We start from the raw sequence: 23,152 nt of genomic DNA on the forward strand, positions 1-23,152 counted from the left end.
CCCACCAGCATCGCCATGTTCTGGTTTCTCCACATTTTTGCCAGTACTTGTTATTGTCTTTTTTTTATTATACTAATCTCAGTGGAGGTGAAGTGGTAGCTCATTATGGTCTTGATTTGTATTTCCATAATGACTAGTGTTTTTGGTATATTTTCATGTGTTTATTGGCCACTTGTATATCTTCTTTGGATAAATGTCTATTTAAATTCTTTGCTCATTTAAAAATTGTTTTTTCTTAATTATTTAAGAGGTTTTTAAAAAATGTATTATAGACACTAAAGCATTATCAGATGTATGATTTGCAATATTTTTTTCCATTCCAAAGATGGCTTTATTACTTTCTTGATGGTGTTCTTTGATGTACAAAAGTTTTAAATATGGATGAAGGTCAACTTATCTATTTTTCCTTTGATTGCTTCTACTTAGGTGTTATATCCAAGAAATAGTTGCCTGTTTCATCCCTGTTTTCTTCTGATTTTATAGTTTTAGATCTAATGTTTCGGTCTTTGGTGCATTTTGAGTTAATTTTTGAATATGTTATGAGGTAGGGAGTCTAGCATCATACTTTTGCATATTTAAAACTAGTTGTCCCAGCACCCTGTGTTGAAAAGACTACTCTTTCCCTAATATTTTGTCTTGGCAGCCTGCTGAAAATCAACTAACTGTAAGTATTTGGGTTTATTTTTGAACTCTTAATTCTATTCCATTGACCTACATGTCTGTCCTTATACCTGTACCACACATTCTTGACGACTGTAACTTTCTAGTAAGTTTTGAGATCAGTTAAATGTGAGTTCTCCAACATTGTTTTCCTCTTCAAGATTGTTTTGATTACTCAAGGTCCCTTGCAATTCTGTATGAATTTTGAGGTGAGGTTTTCCATTTCTGCAAAACAAAAAACAACCAAAAAAGCAACAAGTCATTGGTATTTTGATAGAAATACATTATATGTGCTTAGTCAGTTGGTCGTGTCTGACTCTCTGTGACCCCATGGACTGCAGCCCTGCCAGGCTCCTCTGTCCATGGGGATTCTCCAGGTAATAATACTGGAGTGGGTTGCCATGCCCTCCTCCAGGGGATCTTCCCAACCCAGGGATTCAACCCAGGTCCTCTCACATTGCAGGCAGATTCTTTATTGACTGAGCCATCAGAAAAGCCCAGAAAGACATTGAATCTGTAGACTGCTTCTGGTAGTATTGCCATCCTTAACATTATCAAGTGTTTTAATCTATAGGATAGATTAAAAAACATAATGGAATGTCCTTCCACTTATTTTTTCTCCTTTTAAATTGAAAAAGATAATTGCAACACTGTGTTGGTTTTGTCATACATCAACACAGATCAGCCATGGGTATACATATGTCCCTTAAGTGGCAACCCATTCCAGTACTCTTGCCTGGAAAATTCCATGGACAGAGGAGCCTAGTAGGCTACAGTCCATGGGATTGCAGAGTTGGACACGACTGAGCGACTTCACTTTTTTTCTTTCTTTCCTCTTGATCCACTTATTTAGATCTTCTTTGATTTTGCTTGGCAATGTTTCATTTGTCTTCAGTTACAGACCTTGTATATCTTTGGTTAAACGTATGATGTTGGGTGGGGGGAGCATCTAGTCTTTCACAATTCAGTTCAGTTCAGTTGCTCAGTCGTGTCTGACTCTTTGCGACCCCACAAATCGCAGCATGCCAGGCCTCCCTGTCCATCACCAACTCCCGGAGTTCACTCAGACTCACGTCCATCAAGTCAGTGATGCCATCCAGCCATCTCATCCTCTGTCATCCCCTTCTCCTCCTGCCCCCAATCCCTCCCAGCATCAGAGTCTTTTCCAATGAGCCAACTCTTCGCATGAGGTGGCCAAAGTACTGGAGTTTCAGCTTTAGCATCATTCCTTCCAAAGAAATCCCAGGGCTGATCTCCTTGCAGTCCAAGGGACTCTCAAGAGTCTTCTCCAACATCACAATTCAAAAGCATCAATTCTTCAGTGCTCCGCTTTCTTCATAGTCCAACTCTCACATCCATACATGACTACTGGAAAAACCATAGCCTTGACTAGACGTACCTTTGTTGGCAAAGTAATGTCTCTGCTTTTGAATATGCTATCTAGGTTGGTCATAACTTTCCTTCCAAGGAGTAAGCGTCTTTTAATTTCATGGCTGCAGTCACCATCTGCAGTGATTTTGGAGCCCCAAAAAATAAAGTCTGACACCGTTTCCACTGTTTCCCCATCTATTTCCCATGAAGTGATGGGACCAGATGCCATAGTCTTCATTTTCTGAATATTGAGCTTTAAGCCAACTTTTTCACTTTCCACTTTCACTTTCATCAAGAGGTTTTTAGTTCCTCTTCACTTTCTGCCATAAGGGTGGTGTCATCTGCATATCTGAGGTTATTGCTATTTCTCCCAGCAATCTTGATTCCAGCTTGTGCTTCTTCCAGCCCAGCGTTTCTCATGATGTACTCTGCATAGAAGTTAAATAAGCAGGGTGACAATATACAGCCTTGACGTACTCCGTTTCCTATTTGGAACCAGTCTGTTGTTCCATGTCCAGTTCTAACTCTTGCTTCTATATGACCTATATGACCTGCATACAGGTTTCTCAAGAGGCAGGTCAGGTGGTCTGGTATTCCCATCTCTTTCAGAATTTTCCACAGTTTATTGTGATCCACACAGTCAGAGGCTTTGGCATAGCCAATAAAGCAGAAATAGATGTTTTTCTGGAACTCTCTTGCTTTTTCGATGATCCAGCGGATGTTGGCAATTTGATCTCTGGTTCCTCTGCCTTTTCTAAAACCAGCTTGCACATCAGGAAGTTCACAGTTCACATATTGCTGAAGCCTGGCTTGGAGAATTTTGAGCATTTAAGATATACTTTATGTTTTTATTGAAGTATAATTACTTTGAAATGTTGTGTTAGTTTCTGCTATACAACAAAATGAATCAACTATATGTATACATATAGCTCTTTTTTGGATTTCCTTTCCATTTAGGTCAGCACATAGCATTGGGTAGAGTTCCCTGTGTTATACAGTAAGTTCTCATTAGTTATCTATTTTATACATAGCACTGTATATATGTCAATTGCTGTCTCCCAGTTCATCCCACTCCCAGCAATGGGATTTTTATATTGCTAGATTCCCTTCATGAAGTTGAGGAGAACTTATTCCTAATTCATTTATTGAGTGTTTTTATCTTGAAATAGTATTTGATTTTTATCAAATGTTTTTTCTGCATCTACTGAGATGATCATGTGGTTTTTGTTATTCTATTAATGTGGTATATAATATTAACTGGTATTTGAAAGTTGTATTGACTACATATTCCTGAAATAAATCCTACTTGATCATGGTGTATAATTTTTATGCTACTGGATATGGCTTGTTGGTTTATTGCTGAGAATTTTTGCATCTACTTTCATTAGCAAGATTGGGTCTGTAGCGTTCTTATAAGATCTTTGGTTTTGGTTTTAGGGTGACACGGGCAGCATAGGGCGAGTTGGGAAGTCTTCCTTCCTTTTCTATGCTTGCGAAGAGTGTTTAAGTGTTAGCATTAACTCTGCAAGTTTGGTAGTATTCACCAGTGAAGCCATCTATTCTGGGACTTTGGTTTGTGGGATATTTTATTATGACTTCAACTTCTTTACTTTTTATAAGTCTATTCAAATATGCTATTCCTTTTGAGTCACTTTTGGAAGTTTGTGTTTTTATAGGAATTTGTCCATATGCAGATCTATAATATTGACTTATAATATTTACTATCTATATTATATTTATAATTCTGGATATAAAAATGTTTGAAAAGTGAAGAATTCTGACTTCTTTTGAATAAGGAGCCAAGTATTTGAAAATTTTTTAGCTTAAATACCCTAGAAGAAACTAATGTCACCTTGATAATAAAGGAACTGAGATCTAAATATTCAAGAAAACTTGCAAATTAAAAATAGAAAATGTACCTATATACCTAAGTGATATGCCCTAAGAAGATGATGAGAAAATGGTCAAATATAGGCCCTTGGGTTTATGAGTTTAAAGCAAAACTAGTCTAATAATAAATAAGACATTTTTTCCTGAATAAATATTATAAAACTTTAAAAAAAAATGATACCAAGGAAATGAGATTTTAGATTGAACCTTTCTCTGAGATCTGGGCAATTCATGTTCACTGAATTAGTTTTTCTTTTTTTCCCTCTCTCTACAGAAAATGAGCTTCCCTGGTGGGTCAGATGGTAAAGAATCCACCTGTAATTCGGGAGACCTGGATTCAATCCCTGGGTCTAATATGTTGTCTATAGACTATAAGATGAAGTCAACCATGTATCTGCTGATACTTTATAAGTTGACCTGTCTTTATATTTAGAAATGTTTCTTAATAGTAGGCTTCCCTGGTGGCTCAGATGGTAAAGAATCTGCCTGCAATGTAGGAGACCCTTGTTCGATCCCTGAGTCAGGAAGATCCCCTGGGAAATGGCAACCCACTCCAGTATTCTTGCTTGGAAAATTCCATGGACGAAGGAGACCAGCAGCTTACAGACTACGGGGTTATAAAGAGTCAGACACAACTGAGTGACTATCACTCCCTCACTCATAGAAAACTAAAGAAAATAATGAGTTGTAAAGTAATCTACCCTCAGAATCAAAATTTGTGTAATAATGTTAATATACCACATTAGAAAAGAGTTTAAGACATCTGACATGGAAATAACTATTTTTAATGTATATACTTTCATACATTCTATTTTTATCCATTTCAGGCAGATTATTTTACCCTAATACATATGTATCTTTGTTTGTTCTTTGGACGGTACTTTACTGTTTCTTTTGAATATCTTTTTTTTTTTTTAAGAGTGTTCATTTGAGCCTATTTGTTTAAAGTGTTCAGCTTTTAATGAGATCGAACATTATGCTTTTCTTCTTTTTCTATCTATCTTGCCCTCAATTAAGTTTTGTTCAATATATAGCTATTTAATATTGGGAAAACACCTCCTGACTTTACCAGGCATTTTGTTAAATAACCTCTCTTCTTATCTGGTAAAGCCAGTCATTCTTTCAATATTAAATTGGAGAGAGACAGCTTGGTTTAAGTGATATTAAACATGCAGTAAATTTATCAGATTTTTTGGCTGCACACTCTAATCTGTAGGTAGAAATTCATAGGTCATCCTTGCCTGTGTGGGTGGTAGCATCCTGAATTCATACAATAGCAAGTTCAGTGTGGCTGAAGCATCATTGCAAATGGGAAATTAGAGGGGTGAGATTTTTTAGGGATCTTAACAAGAAACCTGCTTTTTATTCTCTAGGAGATGGAGAACCATTGGTGGATTTTGATGAGTGAGAAGACGTGGTTGTTTGCAAGAAACATTCCTCTTGGAACTCTGAAGGTGGATCAGATCAGGTAAGTCTGTCTTTAGAGGAGGACACTCAGTCTTGTGCTGGACTTTTTTAAAGTCAGTTAAAGGTCATTTTGCAAAACTTTTCCATCCAGACCTAAAAGTTACTCCAATGAGAATCTAGGGCATAGTCTAGGTCATGTTACATAAACGAGGTTGGACTTGAAAAGTGGAATGTCCCATTTTTATACATTGCTAATAAAAACAAGATTACAACTGCTCTCTGAAAAGTCTAGGCAATACCACAATTTTTTATTGTTTTCATTTCTAGGACATTTATATTTACAATTTTCTGTTTTTAGATTGGTTCATAGAAGGGGCACCATTTATTTTACCTTTTGCATTCTGTAATGTAATAAAGAATTGTCTAAATTTCATATAGCTTTTTCATCTTTTTGACACTTCCTTGGGTAGATATTAGTATCTTCATTTTAAAACTAAAGAAGCTGATGCTCAATTAAGCTACTTTCATTTATTACAGAAATAGCAATTGGAATTTGAATCTAGGTCTCTCCAACTTCAAAGTCCTTTCTCTCCATCATACCACCCTTCTTCTTTAATAGGACTTGTCTAATTGAAATGTCATCTTCCTCGTACACCCACTTCCCTGAAGAGTTCCTTCATGTTGTCTGAGGCATTGAGTGAGTAAAAAAATCTGCATATCTCTGAGTTAGAATTATTCAGCTTAACTTTAGATCCTATAGTCCCTTGTTTCCTTCATAATAGGATAAAGAAAAAGACAGAGGAGTTCTGCTTTCCAGTGCCTTACATCACGCAGACAGTTGGCAGCCAGGAGTCAGGCAGCTGCCACACTCTTCACGTATCTATTTAAAGTTCAAAGAGACACTGGATAACAATAACAAAGAGGTAAGAGTGGCCCTGACCAGCCCACCCAACAACAGGAAGAATGGCTGAAAAAGGTAAGATTTAAGGCATCCAACTCTCTTGGCAAAAAACATTCCAGGCTCCCAGGTTTATTTTCTGTTTCCCTGTTATTCTGAAGAGCATGGTATCTCTTCTAAAGGAGCATTAACCACATTATGTTAGTGTGACTGCAAAAATGCATTAGATATGCAATTTATGGACCGCATCTATACATTAAATGAGTAACTTTGAAAGGTTCAAAGAAACAAAAGAGTTTAATTTGCTCATGCTTGTTTTGAAAATTGAGTTAGAAGCAGGTTATTCTCCAGTGTTGTACTGGATTTGAATTTGAAGTACGGTGGTGTGCTGGGCTAGAATTAAGGATATTTTAATTTTGTGTTGGATGTGCTACTAAATGGCCATGTGAATTTGGGGTAATCCTTCTACCTTTCTGTGTCTGTTTTTTGACTGTCAAAAATAAATAAAATAGGCTTAGTCATTTCTAAGATGCTTCATATCTGAATTTCTTTTCTTCTGGTTTTTAAATGTTTTTTATATCTAAGAAAAATAATTGATAAGATGGGCTGAATATATATATGCGTCCAAGAAAGCTTTAAATGTCTCTGGAAATTAATGCTTTTAATGCTGACAACAATCTCATGAGATATCACCATTTCCATTTTACAGATAAGGAAACTGAGGGATAACAAAATTTAGTAACTTGCTTGTAATCATATGCAAGAGCGTGGGGGCTCCAGCTTTTAAACCTGGATAGTCTTATCCCAGAGCACAGTGTTCTTAATATGTATAAGTCTACCTTCTTGGGCATGCTCAGGATCGGAGAGAAGTATTTTGAAATTATTCTTCATGTTTAAAAAGAGATTTTGTGCTTATTTGTACTATTGATGTAAGTGACATATGCAAATGCTATGTTCCTATATATTCCTATTTCGAACCAATGCTACAGATTATAATAAAATTTAAAGTACTAATGTTAACAGAAGACAAATGCAGGTATGCTTTGAGTATTTAAAAGCACAATCAATGTTTTTTTTTTTCCCCACGGAATAATAAATAAAGAGATACTATAAAGTGCTAAAAGTAGTAGTATTATGTACATTTTAGAATTGTATTAAAATATGCTTGTATAAAATACAAATGCTCATTTAAAATATTGGTATTAATTCTAAGTTCCTGGAAATCAGGAAAAAATACTAAATCAATATAGAAACAGTTCAAAAAAATTATTGTGAACTCCAGTGTAATGGTACCTTAATTCATAAAAAGGCTTTTATCCAAATGAGAGTAAAGAGCATATCATAATGTTCCCTTTATCCTTAAGGCAATGCCACTTGGTAGGTAAAGAGAAAAATTTTTTCACATTGTTGTGGTTAATGCTTTGTTCAAGGTCACAGTGTGATGGAGAAGTTAAGTAAAGCTGTTGAACTTGTGAGAGTTGAGACACTCCAACAATTTTGGAAACCCACTCCAGTGTTCTTGCCTGGAGAATCCCAGGGACGGGGGAGCCTGGTGGACTGCCGTCTATGGGGTCGCACAGAGTCGGACACGACTGAAGTGACTTAGCAGCAGCGGCAGCAAGCTATTAAAATTCATATTAATTTCAGGAGATTTGCTATTATGTCTCCAAATTTTAGAAGTGTCTCATTTCTTGATGATTTTAACAGCATTAAAAGAAAACTTTATTTTTAGAGTGATAGAAATTGTAATAGGAATGCAGTTGCTAAGAGTATGCATTTTCTTTGTTAGCTAATTGCATAAAATCTAATTGTGCTTTCAGTTAAGAATATATCTGAGCCTTTAACACAGGGCAATATTCTATATGATGTCTTGCTGTGTTTTGAACTATTTTGTGTGGTGTCTGAAATAAGATTGAGATGCAGTGAAAAAATACTTTTATAAGTTGCCTTTTTACAGGTAAGGGTATAAGTAGGAAACTTATAAATATATAATATATATATAAATATAAAAATATAATAAAGAGGAGTTATTATACTTTTGTCTTCTATGTGTGTGTTGGATCAGTGTTGGTTGCTATACTGAACCAGTTGAAAAAATAGAATCTCTTTGCTCTGTTCAGGAATGATTACATGATTACGTAAAGTGTAATGCTTTCTTTTCCTATGATAAAGTCAGCTATCAAATCTAAGAACAGTTTTCAACACCTTTCCCTACTTTATGATTATTTAGTAGTAATTACCTCACTTTCCAGTGTTTCTATGTAAACAGCTGGTCTCTGTGTTGAACAAATGCGGGAATGTGTTCTGTATACAGCAAACACACACATGGTGCTTAGAGTTTACAAAGTCTTGGCACTTACTCAATGTCATTTGATTCTTAGAACAATTCCTGGAGGTGGATATCATGAGTTTCACTCTCTGTATTTTACAAACCGGGAAGTTCAAGCTCAGGATTGCCCAAGGTCACTAACTGTAAAAGGAAGGCATATGGTTTGAACACAGTCCTCTGTCCATGGGATTCTCCAGGCCAGAACACTGGAGTGGGTGGCCTTTCCCTTCCCTAGGGGATCTTCCCAACCCAGGGATTGAACCCGACTCTCCTGCGTTGCAGGCAGATTCTTTACCAGCTGAGCCACCAGGTGGCTTTCACACACACCCTTCTCTTTCAAATACCCAGCTGAGTCACAAGCACCCTTTGTAGAAAAGAAAATAATAATTATGTATGGGTGTCATTAGACAGTGTATTTTTTCCCTTGATATTATATCAAATTTCCTCTTATCCTCTTGATTCAGAAGATTTAATACCAACATGACCATTCTAATCTGATTTCTCTTGTTTTTCAGCAGAGGCTACATTATCTCGCTTTGTGGTCCCTATTCTTCTCTTAATTGGCTGGATTGTAGGATGCATTGTAATGGTTTATGTTGTCTTCTCTTAGAAAGGTAAAGTTTTCAATAATTGAATGTTTATTCATTAAGAGTATACATTACTCCAGGAATAATGTTACTTGTTTTACTAATAGAACATTTTATCATGCAGGCCAGAAGACTTCAGACTGACATCATTTAGAAGAATTAAGAAAAGCATGAAATGACAGATTATTAAACGTTTCTCATGTAAATAACTGCAATGTTTGACATCAGTTTATAAACTTGCATTTGTAAACTGTTGCTTTGAACCTAAGAATCTCTTCAGAAACATATTTAAAAATTCTGGGTACAAATAAGAACTATAGGAAAATATAGACGAATTTCTTTATCACCTGAGAGTAAGAAAAATGTTCCTAACTATGACTTAAAATGCATAACCAATAGGAAAACATTTGGTAAATTAAACATAAAAAAAGTGAGCCAGAAATAAGAGAGATGGTTCATAGAAAACAAAATGTAAATGTAAACTTGTCCCTTAAAACTCTTATTGCATAATAAGAGAACTGTAATTAACTCTGTACGGAAGAGGCATTATTCACCTGTCGGATGGGGAATATGAAGATATTTGACAGTATATACTGGTAAGGCTGTGGGGAAATAAGTACTCCTCTATACTGTTTTTAGAAATCCAAAATGATACAATACTTTTGGGGGTATTTAGCAATCAAAGTGCCAGAATTACCATATGCATTTAACTTTTGACCCAGCTATTCCTCTTCTAGGAATACTGATGTTTCCTTAGATACACTGGTAAAAATACAAAACCATATATGCACAAGTCTATTCATTATAGCATAATCTATTAGAGCAAAACCCTGGAAAAAGCCAAATATTTATTAATAGAAGACCAACTGAATAAACTGCAGTCAATCCACATACTGTGGCACTTAAGCATCTGTAAATGGTTTCTCTGCTCTGGTGGCTCAGATTGTAAAGAATCTGCCTGTGATGTGGGAGTCCTGGGTTCGATCCCTGGGTCAGCAAGATCCCTTAGAGAGGAGAATGGCAACCCACTCCAGTAGGAAAAGGAATGAATGAAGGGGGTCTCTATACAGTGATATGATGTCATCTCCGGAAAAAACAAAAACCCAAAACAGGTACAGAACAATCTATGTTCTCTTTTGTGTAAGAAAGGAGGGGCTATACCAACATGGACACATACCTGCATGTATTAAAAATACCGGAACAGAGGAGCCACAAATGGATAAGAACTTCATAACTTCATTTCTAACAAGTTTTCAGGTAATGCTGATGGTCCTGGTCCAAAATCCATAGTTTGAAAACCACTGCTGTAGAAGTGCTATGGTTTGAATGTTTGTGTCCCCTCAAGATTCTTAAGTTGAAAACCTAACCCCTAAAGTTGATGGTACTTGGCAGTGGGGGTGAAGTTTGGGAGGTGATTAGAGCTTGAATGTGGAGCCCTCACAAATGGGATCAGTGCCCGTTTCTTCCTCATTAACTACAGCATCCTTTTCTGCTGCTGCTACTGCTAAGTTGCTTCAGTCGTGTCCAACTCTGTGCGACCCCACAGACGGCAGCCCACCAGGCTCCCCTGTCCCTGGGATTCTCTAGGCAAGAATACCAGAGTGGGTTGCCATCTCCTTCTCCAATGCATGAAAGTGAAAAGCGAAAGTGAAGTCGCTCAGTCGTGTCCGACTCTTCGCGACCCCATGGACTGCAGCCTACCAGGCTCCTCCGTCCATGGGATCCTCCAGGCAAGAGCACTGGAGTGGGGCGCCATTGCCTTCTCCGCTTCTAGTCAACTAATTTTTCTATAGAAAAGGAAAATCTCTTATCAAAAAAATTAGGGAAAGCTTTGGCTTTGTTCAGTAATTTTTATCTTATAGACTTGATTAAACATTTCAAAAAAGCTTTTAAAAAAATCTGTTTAAAGCAGTATTTTAAAAATGCTAACAGAAAATGTATGTAAAATTAGGCTCAACTATGCTCATGAACCACTTGACCTAATTTTAGTTTTCTCATGACTTGAGAAGATTGAACTCATCCTGAATCAGATGACCACTGGATCTGGCTCCTGTAGTCTTGTGAAAGCCGATTGTTAAATTTTCAGGAATTTTCTAAGTTAGTCTCCGTCTCATTGGCAGCTTTAAATTGGCCACAGAAATCAACAAGCACTATAAATCAGGGCTTTCCCCCACTGGACAGCCAGTTTTTAAACATTCACCAGGACACTGCTGACCTGAATCCTCTCGACTTCCCTGACAGAGGTCTGTAGGGGTTTCAAAACCATCTACCATTTGCCCCTTTCTTCACATTGTTTGAATTAATTAAAAATATGGTTGTTCTATTCCCTTGACCTCTTTCTGTATGATCGACTTTAATGAGAAACCCATGAAAGCCATAGCTTTCTCAGAACACATACATTCAAACAAAACTGTAGATGCTATTTCAATGGATTTCCTGAAATCCATTAAAAGACTTGCTAGGTGAAGCAGCCTGTGGGCTGTCACCAACCTTCTGAAGGCTTTAGGCTTCTTTACAACTGGGCTCTGCTTTCACCTGGGTTAAGGACATCATCTCATATTTTAGCTTTCTTCCTAGAGACTGGGTTTTTCTCTACTTCTTTTTGCTGATACCATTCCTGCATGACCTGTCAGGTTTCTGGCATTTTTATACCTCTATACCACAGAGTTCTGACATTAGATTAGAAAGTTAGAAAACAAGATTGAGGTAACCTATGTACTTTGTCAGAACAACTTTCTTTTCTTTAGTCTGGAGTATTTTTCCTCCCTACATGCTGGGCCTTTTCCTTAGTTTTTTGAAGCTACAGGATATCTCGTTTCTTGTTCAAATGTGTGTCCAACTTTCCCCTGAAACACAAAAGCTTCAGCAGTCCCACACATCTTAACTTTCCACCTTGAACAAAGACTTTCTTACTTTAAGAGCTCAATATTCTTTAACACTTTAAAACAGATTGTAATGTTGTTTTCAAGCAGTAGTAGAAATGAATTTTTCTATAATTATTTTAATGCTATGTTTTCATATCCAACCGGATCATTTGCTCAGAGAACAAAGAAATCTTAGTGCAGTGAAAAGAACAAAAGTTTTGAAAGTCAGATTGTTGTATTCTAGTTTAGGAGTCCTTTGAGGAGTTAATTAATCTTTCTAACCTTAGTTTTCTCAACTATAAAAGAAGAAGAAGAATGTTTTCATGGAATTGTTGTGAAGACTGCAATGTTTGCTAAGCCTGCCTGAACTTAAACAATTGAATCATTTATTAAAAAGATTCTCAAACTTCTGCTCTGGAGAGTTCATTTCAGTAGGTCAAGAGAAGGCCTATTAAGAAATAAATTCCCCAGGTGATTTTTGTCATCACAGAAGTTTAGAAACATACCTATCATATATATGTGTGAGTCTATGTAGGCATTACTTCTCTGGTACATAAGACCCTGATCAATGATAGCTTATATTGGTAAACCTCAATCATGTTCCTGTTTATTGCTACAACAGAAAATCAGCACTTTGTATGAGCTTATATTACATCATACTTTTTAATTACATGAAGTATTAATGACATATTATTTGTTCACTCATATTTTCATACATGTGAATTTTTTGTTAAATTTAAGCCCTTTATGAATGAATACATTTCTCATCTCTCCAAGTCATAGCACAAAATATCAAAATACACAACTAATAACACGTGTCATACAACTAATAAATGGGTAATTATTTCCCCCTTACAATATTCTTGAATGCACAGTGTTAATGTTCTAACTTTGAACTTTCTAGATGTCTTTGGAGCAATGTAAGCTGGATTGGAATTCTCAAAGAAGTGATTAGTGATCTCTGAACAGCAGGATTAGGTAGGTAGCAGCATACAGGTTTCACAAGGCATAGAATCGCTTTCACTTTTCACTGTCATGTACTGGAGAGGGAGATAGCAACCCAGTCCAGTATTGTTGCCTGGAGAATCCCAGGGACGGGAGCCTGGTGGGCTGCCATCTATGGGGTCGCACAGAGTTGGGCACGACTGACGTAACTTAGCAGCAGCAGCAGCTGCAGAATCTTATATGCTTTAAATTTACAAAATCTTCAGCTTACATAAGTACAGATGTAATTATTTGAGAAGACGACTCTGAGTTAACTGTTTATCATTTTGGTTGCATAACTTCCCACCTTACGTTATCACAGCCCTCACTCTGTGCCCTTCCCTCTCAAGGTATGTATTGATGTCAGAGCTAAAAATGTTAATTTCTCTATACCCTGTATTAGGACATAAAACATAAGAACCTCTTAAAGCTTTTTATCACTCACTATGTCTGGGGAAAAAAAATAAATTCCAATGAGTTCTGAAATATCTAAGGAAACTCGTCCTGAGCAACCAAACCTGGTAGAGCTGAGGCGATTCCCTAGAGAACAGAAGGCTAGAGGTGAGGTCCCTGTGCAGAAGACCTGTAGCAGTTGGCCTTCTGTGCCCACAAGTTCTGCACTGTGGATACAAACAACTGCAAAACAAAGCATTTGAAAAACAATTCCAGAAAGTTCCTCAAATTGAATTTGCTACATGCCAATAACAATTTACATAGATTTACATTGTATTTACAACTATTTGCATTGTATTTATGTTGTGTTAGGTATTATAAGTAGTCTAGAAATGATTTAAAGTGGATTAAACATTTAAATGTAAGACTGGATACTATAAGACTCTGAGAGGAAAATATAGACAGAACACTCTGACATAAATCACAGCAATATCTTTTTGTATCTACCTCCAGGAGTAATGAAAATAAAAACAAAAACAAATGGGATCTAATTAAACTTAAAAGCTTTTGCATAGCAAAGGAAACAATAGACCAAATGAAAAATGGGAGAAAATATTTACAAATGAAGAGATTGACAAGGCATTAATCTCTAAAATATACAAATAGCTTAGATAGCTCAATATAAAAAATAAAATCCAATTAAAAATGGGCAGAAGCATGGATAGACCTAGAGAGTATCACACTGAGTGACGTAAGTCAGAGAATGGGAAATATCATATGGCATCCCTTATATGTGGAATCTAAAAAGAAATGATACAAATGAATTTATTTACAAAACAGAAGCAGACTCACAAACTTCAAGAATGAGCTTATGGTTGCTGGGGGAAGGATGGGGAGAAGGAACCATTAGGGAGTTTGGAATGGACATGTTCACACAGCTATACTTAAAAGGAATAACCAAAAAGCACCTACTGATTAGCACATGGAACTCTGCTCAGTATTATGTGGCAGCCTGGATGGGAGGGGAGTTTGGGGGGAGAATGGATACGTGTATATGTATGGCTGAGTCCCTTCGTTGTTCACCTGAAACTATCACAACATTGTTTATTGGCTGTCAGTCAGTTCAGTTCAGTTCCTCAGTCTTGTTTGACTCTTTGCAACCCCATGGACTGCAGCACACCAGGCTTCCCTGTCCATCACCAACTCCTACTCTTGTCCATCACATCGGTGATGCCTTCCAACCATCTCACCCTCTGTTGTCCCCTTCTCCTCCCACCTTCAATCTTTCCCAGCACTGGGGTCTTTTCCAATGAGTCTGTTCTTTGCATCAGGTGGCCAAAGTATTGGAGTTTCAGCTTCAGCGTCAGTCCTTCCAATGAATATTCAGGACTGATTTCCTTTAGGATGGACTGGTTGGATCTCCTTGCAGTCCAAGGGACTCTCAAGAGTCTTTTCCCCAATACAAAATAAAAAGTTTAAAAAAATGGGCAGAAGATCTAAATAGACATTTCTCCAAAGAAGACATACAGATGGCCAAGAGGCACATGAAAAGATGCTCAACATCACTAATAATAGAGAAATAATAGAGAATAATAAATAATAGACTAATAATAGAGAGTACAGATGAATGTATAAAGAAGGTGTGTACATATATACAGTGGAATACTACTCAGCCATAAATAAGGAGGAAATAATAACATTTACACCAACATGTGTGGATCTAGAGATGACATACTAAGTGAAGTCAGACAGAGAAAGATATATGATATAGCTTATATTCGGAGAAGGCAATGGCAACCCACTCCAGTACTCTTGCCTGGAAAATCCCATGGATGGAGGAGCCTGGTAGGCTGCAGTCCATGGGGTCTCTAGGAGTCGGACATGATTCAGGGACTTCACTTTCACTTTTCACTTTCATGCATTGGAGAAGGAAATGGCAACCCACTCCAGTGTTCTTGCCTGGAGAATCCCTGGGATAGGGGAGCCTGTTGGGCTGCCATCTGTGGGGTTGCACAGTCGCACATGACTGAAGTGACTTAGCATAGCTTATATTGGAATTTAAAAAGAGGGTAAATGAACTTATTTACAAAGCAGAAATAGACTCACAAACTTCAAAAACAAACTTATGGTTACCAAAGGGGAAGGTATGGGGGTGAATAAATTAAGAGTTTTGGATTAATATATAGACACTACTATAAAATAGATAACCAACAAGGATCTACTGTATAGCACAGGGAACTTTACTCAATATTCTGCAATAACCTATATGGGAAAAGAATCTGAAAATGAATGGATATACATATAACTGAACCTCTGTGCTGTACACCTAAAACTAATACAACATTTTAAATCGTCTATACCCCAATATAAAATAAAAATTAAATAAAATTAGATACATAAAAAGTACACAGGAGGGTGTGCATAAGTTATATGCAAATACTATGCCATTTTATACAGGGGACTTGAACATCTGTGAACTTAGGTATCTGCAGGGGTCCTGGAATCAATCCCCTGCAGATATGCAGGGATTGCTCTAATATCCACCTGTAGATCTTGTAATTAATTTCCTCAGAAAATAAAAAGAGAAAATTCATTTATCTCCTACTTTTAGTGTTTTATTTGCTATCCTTTATTTTTGCTACTATTATTTCTCAGACATGATCTCTCATTTTTTCTTTCTTTTCTTTTTGGACAAACAGAGGAATTCCGCTTAAAATATGCACTAGCTTAAGATTCCTTTATAGGAAAAGAAAGGACACTAAAAGCTGAAGAATACTATTTTGAATCGGTCATTTCCCAGAGATTGAGAGGGATGAATATTTTACTTTCATTCCACTCTTATTTGAAAGTGATTTCTTGGTTTGTGATGAGTGAGATGGGTATGCAATTTCTTATAAATCATCATGAATCTGGAGTGGGCCCAGAGTTGTGGATTTTTTCAGAAGGTCAGAAATAGTCCAGAGTTTAACGCTTTGGTTATTATTCTAGATTTAAGTTTATTTTCAGTCATTTTCTTGGGCTGGGCATATATGCTCTTATAAATTCAAAATTCCAAACAACACAAATATATATCTGTCAAAGTTCTAAATTTTAGGGGTCTATGCCTATGAATATTAAAAGAAATAGGACTTTTGATTGATTGGAATCTTGATGTTGAATGAAACAGCATCATGGAGAAATCATTTTGAGTTTTTGTAAGTTACTCATCCTGTACAATTGGTCCAGAAGTGAAAAGTAAATGGAAATAGGCTTCTCAGTGGTTTGCATATTGATGTGCTTAAAGCCACATTTTCTCTCAGCTACACCTTGTGAAGGTATACTCAGGATAGGGTGCATTTTGATTTAGAAAATACAGTTCTTTAGTCTAACAAACATGCTAAGCTCATCAGCATGTTGTAGACATTGAGTGTATTCCTCATTTATCTTTCTAAAGGTAGAAACTTGATTTTGAACCTGTTGACAATCAATGGACAGATTGCTTTGGAGTCAGACTATAAGCACCTTTTTAAGCAAGCAACCAGATTCATCTAATTTCTTTTTTCCCTTTCTGCTCTTGTCTTTTTATTTAATATCCACTCACTTTTCCTATACTCAGGAAATATGTAACCAACACTTCACTTCTGGTTTCAGTAGCCTATGTAAAGTAATGGGATCACCTTTAGTACTGGGAGTTCAAACTTCCCTGGTTGTTGCCTCTCTCCTGATGAGGAACCCAGGAGGGTACATAAATGTCTGCTCCCTCTAGTCACCACTTCTCCTCTGTTTCTCCCAGGCACTATGGATGGCTTCCCACTCCTCCCCATCTCTCCCATCAGAGCTCTCATAGTTGTGGTCTATGGGTAAGTTGCTGTTTGTGGAGTTCTCAAACAGTGCTGCCTATGCCACATACATTACCACATGTAAACAGATAGCTAGTGGGAAGCTGCTGTATAAATAGGAACTCAACCTAGTACTCTGTGACAACCTAGAGTGGTGGGATGGGGACGTGCTGTGGAAGGGAGGTAAAGACGGAGGGAACACATGCATACTTATGGCTGATTCATGTTGTATGGCAGAAACCAACAAAGCACTCTAAAGCAATTATCCTCCAATTTAAAAAAATACTATTTTCAACTCACCAAAATGATTTCAAAATCAGTGGCTTGACCCACAGTTTGAAACACATTATTTAAAATTCAGTATTTTTAGACATTACCATCTTGGTAAGAGTTTTCTCTAACCACCCACACCTTCACATACACACACACATTACTTAAAATTCAGTGTTTTTAGACATTACCATCTTGGTAAGAGTTTTCTCTGACCGCCCACACCTTCAAATACACACACACACACACACACACACACACACACACACACACATCCACCCACCCCTAAGCTTCTTTGTTCTTCCTAAGTGAGAACTTTTGCCTTTTGCATCCTTAATCAAATAGTGGGAATGGAACCCTTACTAGTGAGAGGGTAACAGGTAGGAAGGCCAGAGGTCCCCAAGCTGCAGGAGGAAATAAACTGCAAGTGGCAGATGTTTTTCTTCCCTTCTTTATACAAAATTAAAAGACACTTCTTTTAATTCTGTGTTGACAACACCTGGCTCTGCCTTGAACTAACCAATTCATTTTCCCCATGGAAATATTTTTCTTAAGCTATGTTAATGAAACTATGTATTTGCTTTGGAAACTGCCTTTCTCCAAAGTGGTTCCACCTAAAACTAACTTTTTTTCTTTTCTCAAGCCTTAGGATGATAATGACTCAACAAACCAGTATTCTTGTCAATTGTTTTATGGCTGGAGATGACATACCTCATGCCTTTCTATCTCAGAAATGCATATTGTGGGAGAGGAGCCTGGTGAAACTCCCTCAGCCTTGAGGTGTCTCTCTTATCTGATTAGCAGCTCATGAACAGACATAAAACACCTTGCTAAAAAATAGCAAAATTCTTTCTGCCCCCTTCTGATGTCAGAGGCTTTCTCTGTCTTTCTTATACTTTAATAAAATTCCGTTACACAAAATGTTGCAAGTGGTCAAGCCTGGTCTCTGGCCCCAGATCGAAATCCTCTCCTCTGGAGGTCACTAATCCTGGCACGCTACTTGCAGCAGCAACCTTTCACTAGGTACTAAACTTTTTAAATATAGGATATGTGACAATGTAGGATTCATTGGGTATAACTAGAAAATGTCCAGTAGATATATGTCAAAGGAATGGAATGAATAAATGAATGAATGCCTAAACATTACCTTTAATCCAACAGCCTCATGAGATACAAGTATATGAAGCTCTTAGCAGAGCATCTAGTGATTAGTCATGTCATGTCCAACTCAGTCGTGGCCATCTCTTCATGACCCCGTGGACTGCAGCCCACCAGGCTCCTCTGTCCATGGGGATTCTCAGGCAAGAACACTGGAGTGGGTTGCCATGCCCTCTTTCAGGGTGTCTTCCCAACCAGGGATCGAACCCAGGCCTCTCACATTGCAGGTGGATTCTTTAAGGACTGAGCCACCAGGGCATCTAGCACTTACTAAATGTCCAATTAGTATAAAGGATCATTTTAGTTATTATTAATATCACAATTTTCCTCATTACTTCTTACACACATTCTTATTTATTGTACCCAGCAACTCCCTGAAGTAGATGTTGTCATCTCCATGCTGTGGAAACAGGAGTGCAGAGATATTGAGACTTGTTCATGATTATATAGTTAATATTGACATAACCAGAACTTGAACCTATGTCCTTTGATTCAAAATTGCTTTTCAACTATGCTATATGATCACCAAATTACAGTTTTTTTCCAACTATACTGTGAGATGCACCAAATTTCAGAAGAAGGAAATCATCAACCTACATTTGTTTCTTCTGGGCAACACTATTTTCATACTTCTTGAATGCCACAGTTAAATTCTGTAGCAAGATCACCCTTATCTCCTTTCTCTAACTTCCTTTCTGTTTTCTATTATTTCGGTCTCATTCTATGCAATGTGGTCAAGTTCTTAGATTTCTAAGTCCCTTGGTATAAGGGAATCTTGTATCACAGAACTTAAAGGTTCTTGATCAGCTATATCTGGGCTGCCTGCTCTAAGCCCATTTTGTACATTCTGTTCCAGAAAAGAACCACTGTTGGCCCTAACATACCTCACCCCCTTTCCCAGAACCTATATTTTATACAACTACTTCCTTCCAGCTTTTCAATTTTGTCTCAACATGAGTCTCCTTCAAGAAGCAAAGGGACATAGAACTTTAAACCCTTCTCTATATCTGCAGATACAGAGAGTGAGTTGAGGGTTTTCACATTGTAAATCACTGTACGGAGATACTCGTGCTTAGAAGTAAAACTAAAATACCTATATGTCAAGGGTTTTCAATGCTTACCTAGTTCTCACTAACAATAACATAGGAAGAAGACTATCACTAAAAGATACATATGTAAAAAGTGACCTCTTTTCCCAAACATTTCAAGCAATACAGAAGAAAGTAAAAAGCTTAGATTCCCTTCACCTGTCTCCAATTCTACTCCCTTCCTCAGAGGTAGCCAACCACTATTAGTAATTTAGTGGGTATCAATCCAAAATCATTTTGATGCAATTACAAAATAGCTTGTATATTATAACCGTAAAAATACTGTCTTATACATTATTTTGTTTGATTCTCATGAAGGGTAGGTGTATCTAGGTGTGTGTTATGAGACTTATGAAGGTGGACTTGGCCAAAGTCTCATAGCTGGTTACCAGCTCAGCATAACTTAAATTCTTGACCAAGGGCTCTGAATCACATGCCAGGTACTGTTCTAAGCATTTTGCATGTGTTAGCTCACTTACTCCTTAGGACAGCCTTCTTAATTAGGGTGATTATTATGTCCATTTAAAGATGAAGAGAGATTCAGAGAGGTTAAGTAACAAGCTCTAGTCATACAGTTAGACTGTATCAGAACTTGTACCAAGAAGTTGAACTTGAACCCAAGAAATCTCCTTGGGTATTAGAACTTGAACCCAGGAAATCTCCTTTTGAGCCTGGAGATGACTGGTTATGTTGTATATTATTTCTGCTATAGTCAATTCCATCTTGAAGTCTGTGTATTTAAGCCTAGTAGAGCTGTAGTCAGCATTGTACTCTTACAGCAAATGACTTAGACCTTATTTATGCTGCTGCACATATCTATTGCTTTTATTTTTGTATCCCATTAGACTGTACCTTTGGGTTTCCCAGGTGGCGTGAGTGGTAAAGAACCCACATGCCAAAGTAGGAGACATAAGAGATGTGGGTTTAATTCCCGGGTCAGGAAGATCCACTGGAGGAGGGCATAGCAACCCACTCCAGTATTCTTGCCTGGAGAATCCCATGAACAGAGGAGGCTGGTGGGATCCCGTGGAGTTGCAAAGAGTCTGATGTGACTGAAGAGACTTAGCACACATGCAGACCATATCTTCATGTATTTAAAACACTCTGAATAGCTTTGCTTGGTGTGAGATGCTCAATAGTGTACTTTCTTTCCTCCCCTTTCCCGCCCCCTTTTCTTTTTCTTCTTTTTCTATGACAGAGGTATTCACTTTCCTTCCATTCTTCACCATGTATCCACTGAAAACAGCTTAAAGTGACAGTGATGTGGGAGCTCTGAAAGTCTCCCTGGGGGCTGCCTGGTAAATGTCTCCAGAAAGTGATAATTTAAAAACGTTGAAGTTTAGGGACTTTGCTTCACAGTCTTGGGACTTATATATGATGCAAAAATAATCCTTTAGAAGACTTTATAAAAGCTGTATCTATATAAAATTCACTTTAGAGAAAAGTGAAAAAATAAAGCAGTGGACATTTTAGTGGTGACTGTAATCCAGGAATCCAAAGAGGTTTTACAACAATAACAGCAGCAACAGCAACAACTCATCAATCTTTGTAATTTTATGGCCACAGTTAGTGACAAGAAAACTTTTGAGAAGAAAAGGGGCATGGTGTATAAACATGTCAGGTCATAGGAACAGAATGGAGTCAAAGCAGACAGCAAGGTTTTGTGATGCATCACCCGGAGAAAAGCAAATCCAAGGTCAAGTGGAGGGCAAAGCTCCATGTTACATTTTCAAACCATATCTGAGTTTTCACTGATATCAAAGTAAGAAATTTAGCTACTGAGAAGCATTTGAAGCTCACTGCCTGAGATAATTTTGCTTAACAGTTATCACTGGAATTTTGTCTTTTAGGGGAAGGTCATAGCCCAAGGAGTGAAAACATTAGTGCCTTCAGATTAATCATCTTAGTCTAGGAAACAGTAACCTGACTCAATACCCAGCTTTGGAAAAAATGGTTAGAATTCCTCTGCCCTAGGGGCTTCCCAGGTGTCACTAGTGGTAAAGAACACGTGAGCCCATGCTAGAGGTGTACGAGATACAGGTTCGGTCCCTGGGTCAGGAAGATCCCCTGGAGAAGGGCATGGCAACCCACTCCAGTATGCTTGCCTGGAGAATTCATCCCATGCACAGAGGAGTCTGGCAGGCTACAGTCCATAGTGTCACAAAGAGTTGGACACAACTGAAGCAACATAGCATGCATGCATGCCCTTGGGATAGATGGTATATGAACTAGTGATCGCTTGTAGAAGAACTTGAAGAATGATGGGAACCTAAAGGCTCAGTAATTGTCAATCATATTGTAATTAATTGGACTGATATCTGACAAAACCACTCAACTTATTGTTTCTTTTTTCATGTCTGGTCCATAGTATGATAGAAGAGTGAAACAGATATGTTTTTTTCCCAAGCAAGCTGATAAAGATGTGTTTTATAACCAGACCAGAGATCTGGGTAGTATGAGTCATCTTTGCAAATAAGTATCCAAAGTTTTATTGTTTGTTGTTGTCTAGGTAGGGATTGGTTTATGTCAAGTCAGCGTACATGTATGTTCAGTCTTGTCTATCTCTTTGCAACTTCATGGACTACAGCCTGCCAGGTTCCTCTGTCCATAGGATTCTCTTAGCAAGACTATTGGACTGTGTTTCCATTTTCTTCTCCAGGGGATCTTCTTGACCCAGGGATCAAACACACGTCTCCTGTGTCTCCTGAATTGACAGGCCGATTCTTTACCTCTGAGCCACCCAGGAAGCCTGCAAGTCAGTGTACTCTGTGTTATAAAACTGACCCCTCAAACCACCTTTTTAACCCATCCCTGAGCTATATATCCCCTCTAAATCTTATTTACTGCTTTACAGTTACTCATTACTATCCCTATTATCCCCACTAGGCTCTATCTAGTGGAATTTGCATCATTTAGTAAAGAAAATTAAGTCTGTGTGGCTGTGTGTGTGTGTGTCCTGAAAGAGAAATCTGACAAAGAAGTTTCCCTCCTTTTAAAACTATCAATAATTAGAAATGAAAAAGAAGTTACAACAGACAATGCAGAAATACAAAGGATCATAAGAGGCTACTATGAGCAACTAACTATATGCTAATAAAGTGGATAACCTAGAAAAAATGGACAAATTTTTATAAAAGTATAACCTTCCAAGACTGAACCAGGAAGAAACAGAAAATATGAACAAACCAATCACAAGCACTGAAATCAAAACCGATCAAATATTTTCCAACAAACCAAAGCCCAGAGCCAGAAGGCTTCATGGGCGAATTCTACCAAATGTTTAGAAAAGAGTTAACACCTATCCTCCTCCAAGTCTTCCAGAAAATTGCAGAGGAAGAAAAACTCCCAAACTCATTTTACGAGGCCACCATCATCCTGATACCAAAACCAGACAAAGATGTCACAAATAAAGAAAATTACAGGCCAATATCACTG

General features: G+C 37.5%; 1 protein-coding gene and 1 long non-coding RNA gene across 2 annotated transcripts; one reads left to right on the plus strand and one right to left on the minus strand.

Moving 5' to 3' along the window:
* Positions 1-645: 645 nt before the first annotated feature.
* LOC129644002 (uncharacterized) lies at positions 646-14,867 on the minus strand. Its single transcript, XR_008710649.1, has 2 exons — positions 14,660-14,867; positions 646-885 (listed from the first exon to the last, which is right to left on the minus strand). It is a non-coding gene; the product is annotated as an uncharacterized LOC129644002 (long non-coding RNA).
* On the plus strand, positions 6,153-9,351 carry STRIT1 (small transmembrane regulator of ion transport 1). Its single transcript, XM_055569274.1, has 3 exons — positions 6,153-6,304; positions 9,071-9,169; positions 9,267-9,351. The coding sequence occupies exons 1-2, from the start codon at positions 6,292-6,294 to the stop codon at positions 9,163-9,165; spliced, it is 108 nt and encodes a 35-aa protein (XP_055425249.1). The 5' UTR covers positions 6,153-6,291; the 3' UTR covers positions 9,166-9,169; positions 9,267-9,351.
* Positions 14,868-23,152: the final 8,285 nt, after the last annotated feature.

The sequence above is a fragment of the Bubalus kerabau genome, chromosome 2 (assembly GCF_029407905.1).
Source record: "Bubalus kerabau isolate K-KA32 ecotype Philippines breed swamp buffalo chromosome 2, PCC_UOA_SB_1v2, whole genome shotgun sequence".
NCBI lineage: Eukaryota > Metazoa > Chordata > Mammalia > Artiodactyla > Bovidae > Bubalus > Bubalus kerabau.